General features: G+C 44.9%; 1 protein-coding gene across 1 annotated transcript in view; it reads right to left on the bottom strand.

Moving 5' to 3' along the window:
- Positions 1-6,356, bottom strand: part of Pm20d1 (peptidase M20 domain containing 1) — a 26,283-nt gene extending 19,927 nt beyond the window's left edge. The window contains exons 1-2 of the mRNA XM_005348327.1: positions 6,172-6,356; positions 2,653-2,739 (exon numbers count right to left, since the gene is read on the bottom strand). Coding sequence (XP_005348384.1) covers positions 2,653-2,739; positions 6,172-6,340 — 256 coding nt within the window. The 5' untranslated portion in view covers positions 6,341-6,356. The remainder of the gene's footprint in view (positions 1-2,652; positions 2,740-6,171) is intronic.
- Between the last annotated feature and the right edge of the window lie 1,608 nt (positions 6,357-7,964).

The raw sequence follows: 7,964 nt of genomic DNA, 5'->3' as shown, positions 1-7,964 counted from the left end.
CACACGCACACACACACAATGGGTAATAGCTCAACATCTGGCTCATTCTAGCCAAACATACTGACACCTTTATAGATGAGGGTTCTGTTAAAATATGAATGTAATAGCTGCTAATATCCAAATTATTCAGAGGAAAACATAATCACTATGTATTTGAAAAGTTCTAGGGTCTTTTCCTTTGAAGAAAACACCATGGGCATGTACCTGCAGGAGGCTGAGGAAGGAGGGCCTGAATTGGAGGCTCTTAGGTCACACAGAGACGGATACACGCAAGTATCTAGTTAGAGCTACTGTCACTGTGATGAAACGCCAAGAGCAAAGCAACTGGAGGAGGAAAGGGTTAATCTGACTTACACTCTCACATCTGTGGAATTTGAAATTTGACTTTCACTGTCCATCACTGAAGGAAGCCAGGATAATAACTCTAGCAGGGCAGGAACCTGGAGGCAGAGGCAGATGCAGAGGCCATGGGGGGAGCTGCTTACTGGCTGGCTCAGCCTGCTTTCTTTCCTTTTTACTCTATTTTTATTCATTCTTCATGTCTTTCATGTCATGCTTCCAAATCCCACCCATCTCCCTCCTCCCCTCTCGTCATGGAGGCTGCAGTGTGACACAGTGAGTCATGCAATAAACCCTTTAGCCATACCTTTTTTTTTTTTTTTTTTTAAGTTTTTCAAGGCAGGATTTCTCTGTATAAGAGCTCTGGCTGTCTTGGAACTAGCTCTGTAAACCAGGCTGGCCTCAAACTCACTGAGATCCGCCTGCCTCTGCCTCCCAGGTACTGGGATTAAAGGCGGGCGCTGCCTTCACCACCTACGATCATCTTCTCAATTGAGTTTCTCCCCTCTCACATATGTTAGCTTGGGCCAAGCTGACATTAAACTATTCAGGATGTAAGATTTTCTTTCCTTTTCTTTTTTGAGACATGCTTTCACCACATAGTCTAGGAACCCATGATCCTCCTGCCTCAGTATTCCAAATTCTGGGATTATAGGTGTGAGTCACCATGTCTATATATTTTCAGCCAAAGGTTGGTTGAACCCACGCATGAAATCCATGGACACAGACATCTGTGTTTAATATATTATGTTTACTTTTTTAAAGTATATGTGTGTTTTGGCTGATTGTATGTTGGTGTGCCTGCCACATGTGTAAACCTGAGCCTGGAGCTCATGGAGAGAGGAAGAAGGTGTTGGATCCTCTGAAACTGGAAGTACAGATGGTTGTGAGTCACCATGTGGATGCCGGGAATTGAACTCAGCAAGTATTCTTGAACTACTGAGACATCTTTCCAGCTCCTGTACTTTGTTTTAATTGACCATCTGTGAAGTGATGAATATTTGGGATTTTCCATTCGAGGCTATTATATATATATATATATATATATATTATATATACACACACATATATATATTATATATATATACACACACACACACACACACACACACACACATAATGCTGCCAGGAAGAAAGAAAACAGTGTTTTCACTATTTGTATCTTGTAGAGATAAGTCTCTGTGTCCGGCCATACTTCTGTATGTGGGAGTGGATGTTCTCAGGGCGGATTACTCTCATTACTGGCAGACCTCAACACAGATGGTCTAGCTAATCCCCCCTGGACTGTCTGGGAAGAATGCACTTACTCCTTTGTGCAATCTAAATACACACACACATACACACACACACACCACAGCAAAAAAAGAAAAACCTGAAGAAGAGTGTGTTTCAGTCTGTCACCAGAGTATTTAGTTTACTGTCACTGTATATGTTTAGTTCTCTAAATTGTTTTAATTTGGGGAAGAGAGAGAGACATATGGAGAGACACAAAGAGAGAGAGACAGACTTGGGATCGCATCCAGGGTCTTGCAAATCCTAGGCAAACACTCTACCATGGAGCTCCATCACCAGGCCCCTAGCTTATTCTCCCTCTCATCCCCTCCCTTCTTTGATAATGACTTCTTGCCTGATCTCTGGTTTGGTGACAATGTTTTAGTCCCAGATCCATTTGTCCCAGCATGTTAGAGAGGGAACTACTTGATGCTCCTAAGCTGGCTTTTCCCACCTCTGACATCTTGAAGGGGGGGGGGCTTCCCTATTTTCCATTAGATTTTTTTATTTTTCACTTTAAGATTCTAACATCCTCCCAATCGATTCTTCCCAGCTCTGGGCTCCGTGGTCATAGGGATGAAGGAAGGGGGAGGTGCTAGGATAGGTCAAGGATGTTGGCTGCCCAGAGTCTTAAGAGTGTGTTTGTTAGTAATCAGTGTAAATGAGCCCACTAGGTGGAGTGTCTTGAAAGCTGGATGAATGGGTGCATGGGAGCAGGAGTAGGAGGTGCTGGAACAGAGTTCTAGACATCTGCACACGAGAAGGAATCCCTTGTTTTACCTACTAACGTCTAGATCAGACAGATACTATTTAGAGAACTACAGCTAGTTCTCAGCTCTTCAAAGGCGAATCTACAGCCCTCACTTCATCCTTTACTGTGGAACTTTCAGTCTCCCTTTTATACATTCTATGTATAAAGTAAAAAGCACCCCCCCCATGTGACTGTCTTCTATTAGTGACAAAATGTATTTTCCTATCACTTTGTCAAGGACACAGTCTCTAGTGCGTCTCTGTCACTCTTTCCCTCAGTTTGCAACTGACCTTTGCGCATGTATTCTCCAAACTCAGCGAGGGCTGTGGTGTTGGATTCCTCATGGCTGAAAGACACCGTGGGAATCTGGATGGCACCTGTCAACAGAGATGGAGGATTCAAGTTGATAGAGGTTGGATGTTTCTAGTAAAAATCTGAAACCACCAGGTGTGGTAGCACACGCCTTTAAAGCCAGCACTTGGGAGGCAGAGGCAGGTGGGTCTCTAAATTCAAGGCCAGCCTGGTCTACAGAACTAGTTCTAGGGCAGCCAGGGCTACATGTGGAAACTCTGTCTTGAAAACAAACAAAACCTGAAACCATAGTTGAATGTAGCAGTGCACACCTGTAATCCCAGTAGGCTGGGACAGCAGAACATGTCTCTATAGAACACACACACACACAAGAAATTCAAAATTTTGAGGGTCAACATGCTATCAAGAAAATTTTGACAGATTCAACACAATCCCCAGCAAAATTCTTCAAAGACCTTGAAAGAACAGTATTCAACTTCATATGAAAAAACAAAAAATCCAGGATAGCCAAAACAGTCCTGTACAATAAAAGAACTGCCGGAGGCATCACAATCCCTGACTTCAAACTCTACTACAGTACTGAAAACAGCCTGGTATTGGCATAAGAACAGATAGCAGGACCAATGGAGCAGGACCTGGAATAGAAGACCAGGATATCAATCCACACATCTTCAAACACCTGATCTTCGATAAAGAAGCAAAAAATATCAAATGGAGGGCTGGAGAGATGGCTCTGAGGGTAAGAACACTGTTCTTCCAGAGGTCCTGAGTTCAATTCCCAGCAACCACATAGTGGCTCACAACCATCTGTAAAGAAATCTGGTGCCCTCTTCTGGCCTGTAGGCACACATGCAGACAGAACACTGTAAACAAAATAAATAAATCTTTAAAAAATATCAAATGGAAAAAAGAAAGCATATTTAACAAGTGGTGCTGGCATAACTGAATATCAACATGTAGAAGAATGAAAATAGATCCAGATCTATCACCATGCACAAAACTCAAGTCCAAATGGATCAAAGACCTTACTTAACATAAAGCCAACCACACTGAACCTTATAGAAGAGAAAGTGGGAAGTACACTTGAACTCATTGGCACAGGGAACCACTTCCTAAATAGAACCCCAGTAGCACAGACACTGAGAGAAACAATTAATAAATGGGACCTCCTGAAACTGAAAAGTTTCTGTAAAGCAAAGGACATGGTTAACAAGACAAAACGACAGCCTACAGAATGGGAAAAGATCTTCACTAACCCCACATCAGACAGAGGTCTGATCTCCAAAATATACAAAGAACTCAAGAAATTGGACACTAAAAGATCACATAATCAAATAAAAAAAATGGAGTACAGACCTAAACAGAGAACTCTCAAAAGAGGAATCTAAAATGGATGAAAGACACTTAAGGAAATGTTCAACATCCTTAGGCATCAGAGAAATGCAAATCAAAACAACTCTGAGATTCCATCTTACACCTGTAAGAATGGCCAAGATCAAAAACACTGATGACAACTTATGCTGTAGAGGTTGTGGGGAAAAGGAAACACTCCTGCATTGCTGGTGGGAATGCAAGCTGGTACAACCCCTTTGGATGTCAGTGTGGCAATTTCTCAGAAAATTAGGAAACAACCTTCCTCAAGATCCAGTAATACCACTTTGGGTATATATACAAAGGATGCTCAATCGTGCCACAAGGACATATGCTCAACTATGTTCATAGCAGCTTTGTTTGTCATAGCCAGAACCTGGAAACAACCTAAATGCCCCTTGATTGAAGAATAGATAAGGAAAATGTGGTACATTTACATAATGGAGTACTACATAGCAGAAAAATAATGACATCTTGAACTTTGCAGGCAAATGGATGGAGCTAGAAAACATTATTTTGAGTGAGGTAACCCAGACACAGAGAGACAATTATCACATGTACTCACTCATAGGTGGTTTTTAAACATAAAGCAAAGAAAGCCAGCCTACAAACCACAATCCCAGAGAACTTAGACAACAATGCGGACACTAAGAGAGATATACATAGATATAATCTATATGGGAAGTAGAAAAAGACAAGATCTCCCGAGTAAATTGGGAGCATGGGGACCTTGGAGGAGGATTGAAAGGGGAGGGGAGAAGCAGGGAGGGGAGCAGAGAAAAAAGTAGAGTTCAATAAATATCAATAAAAAAGTATATATAAGGGGGCTGGAGAGATGGCTCAGAGGTTAAGAGAACTGACTACTGTTCCGGAGGTCCTGAGTTCTATCCCCAGCAACCACATGATGGCTCACACCCATCTATAATGAGATCTGGTGCCCAGAACACTACATACATAATAAATAAATTAAAAAAAGTATATATAAAAGGAAAATTTTGGATTTTAAGTCACTTAAGTTTTGTCTGAAAGACACAGTCACCTCTAGCTAAGGATGAACTCTATCACACCACAGCTTACTACCCAGATGGGGAAGCTTAAGTCCAAAAAGATTAAATTGCCCTCCTAAGAGCAGATCCAACATCCAACCTTCTATGCTTTGCAACTTGTTAAAGAGTTCTATGCCAGCCGGGCGGTGGTGGCTCACGCCTTTAATCCCAGCACTTGGGAGGCAGAGAGGCAGGCGGATCTCTGTGAGTTCGAGACCAGCCTGGTCTACAAGAGCTAGTTCCAGGACAGGATCCAAAGCTACAGAGAAACCCGGTCTTGGCAAGCTTTTGTTTTCTTCTGTGCAACAGGACTCTGCCACAGTCCACTAGTTTGCAAAGGGCTATTGGCACGATGGGAAAGCTCTCCCTAGGCCACTCCAGGTCACTCCAGGATAAGCACAATTCATCTCCCACGTGGGGCTAGCATTTGGTCCCTGTGTCGGCCAGCACATGTTTGCGTATGCAGTTTTTATTAATTCACTATCTAATGAACGGAAAAGAGTTGAGCCCAGTGGTCACAAAGCCTTACGTGAGCCCACATAAATGCTCCTCTTTCCTCCTGAAAGGCACAGGCCAATGAGTTGGTTGCCTTGTTAGGTTCCTCGTATTAGGGGGCAACTAGATACATATTAAACGCCGGGAACAATGCATTCCCCTCAGAGTCAGCGAGTCCCACGGATTCTTAAATGTTGCTATCCAGAGCCCAGTCCTTGCAGGAGCCCTGGGGAAGATCATTTAACAAAGCAAATCACTTTAAAGATACCTCGGAGATATAACAAACACGATACCTTTCAGAGGTCGAAAGTGCTACAAACCACTTGTCTGAGGCAGGCAGGGGTAGGGTGGGTGCGGGCTATGCCCAGCGGAGAGAAGCTGGAGCCTCCAGGCTAGGTAAGGGGACACCGACGCGAGGGGCGTGCCAGACCCGTGCACCGTGTGCCGGGAGGTGTGCGGGAACCCGCGGTGTGGCGGGTGGAACTCTAGCCTAAGCAGCGGTCGGTCCCTCTGCCAAGGGAGACGGTCCCGGGATGACTGGGAACTGAGGGACCCGCGTCTGAGCCCAAGGGGGCGGAGGTTCACCTTTCAGCGCCTCTTTTATAGCGACGCGCTCCTCCTCGCTGAACTGGGAAGGGATCCGCGAGGCTCCCCAAATTTCCCTGCTGCTAGGGCCGGTGGATTCAGAGACCGTGGCGAGAAAAATCAGGAGTGTGGCTACCAGGGCCTGCACGCTCACGGACTGCCCAGCCATGTCTCTCCCGAGGCCTCGCCAGTCTGGCCAGAGTTTGGACCTAAAAGTCCAACCTGACTCGCCGCTGACCAATCACCGCTTGGTCTGGACGGCAGCCAACCAATCAACAGAAGGGCTCCGCCCCTGCTCCGCAAGGCCTTTAGGGGTGTGTGGTTTCCCACCGTAGGCGGGAGTAGAGTCAGGAAGCAAACTGAAGCGATACTGCGCTCTAGGCAAAGGTTAGGTCTTCACGGCTTTTGATCTTCTACTTGAAGATACTGTGAATCTTCTGTGTGTGAGAGCAAACCAGTTCAGTGAGTGTGTAAACCAGGTTTATTAGACCTCAGTCTCTCTTTCTGGAGTATGTTTAGATTTAGATTTTGACTCCTAGTTCCTAGGTTCTGTGGAGGAACTCGGTGGTTTCCGGCTTTAATTTCATCAAAAACTGCCACAGGATGGCTATTAACGGATAGTGTTTTGACATACCTGTTTGGGACAGTTTGCTTCTCTTTAGGAACCTTGCTGGAACTGTTTTGAACCGTTTTCTTAGCATAGCTGTATACAATAATGTGCTAACAATGGAACCTACCTGTAGTTGGAGATGTGATCTTGTTTCTCCTTGTTCTGCCCAGATCAAGGAGCGCCCCCCCCCCACCTCAACAAGGAGACCGAGCCCTGTACGTAAAAGCAAAGAGCCTTTATTCTTGCACTAGTTTGTAAACTCTGTCTCTCTCTGTGTGTCCAACGTGATCCCTGAGCTCAGAGTTGGGCTTTTATAGTAGCAAAGGTGGGGGTGAGGGATTGCTAAAGGTTCAGGACCCCTGATTGGCTGACATTTGTCTAGGGGTGTCCTGGTGAAAAGGGAAGGTGTGTGCTGGCAGGTGATCTTATCTACAATGGTTAGAATGTTAGGAATTTCCTTTGGATGGTCTGGGTAGTCTCAGTTTGTGGTTTTTATCGGAACCAGGTATTGCCTCAGGGCAAACTACTGAGACTCAGGCCTCTTTTGAGCTTGTGGTGGCTGGGTCCCACACTCCTCAAGGGTTAATCCCGGCAACAGGCCCCTTCCCCACAGCTTTGAATTTAAGCTTTCCTGCCCTGGGGTCTTCCTTTAAACCTCTCCAGCTCCTGTGTGTGTGACGATTCTTAAATTCTCTTTTTAGTGACACCAAGAACCCCAGAGGAGATCCGAATTTCCCGGGTTTGATGTCTCTGCTGGCACTCTGAAAATTTTGGTAACAACTCTTTCCTTCTTTTTAATTCTTAATTGAAACCGGCTGGTGGTGGTGGTGCATGCCTTTAATCCCAGCACTCCAGAGGCAGAGACAGGAGGATCTCTGAGTTCGAGGCCAGCCTGGTCTACAAGTTCCAGGGCAGGCTCCAAAGCTACAGAGAAACCCTGTCTCGAAAAACAAAAACCAAAACCAAAAAATAATTCTTAATTGACATAAAAAAATGAAACCCCATCCTGTGCCCCTAGATAGCAGCATATAGGCGTCATTATGACACTTTATACGTGTGTATAATGGATCCTGATCAAATGTATTCCAACCTCTGTCTCCCTCTCAGCCCCCACTGATCACCTGTTGTCCCAACTAGTTTGCCTCTGGTGTGTGTGTGTGTGTGTGTGTGTGTGTGTGTGTGT

Source organism: Microtus ochrogaster, chromosome 6 (assembly GCF_000317375.1).
Source record: "Microtus ochrogaster isolate Prairie Vole_2 chromosome 6, MicOch1.0, whole genome shotgun sequence".
Classification (NCBI taxonomy): domain Eukaryota; kingdom Metazoa; phylum Chordata; class Mammalia; order Rodentia; family Cricetidae; genus Microtus; species Microtus ochrogaster.
The sequence above is the reverse complement of the archived record's forward strand: the minus strand, read 5'-3'. Positions and strand labels throughout refer to the sequence as shown.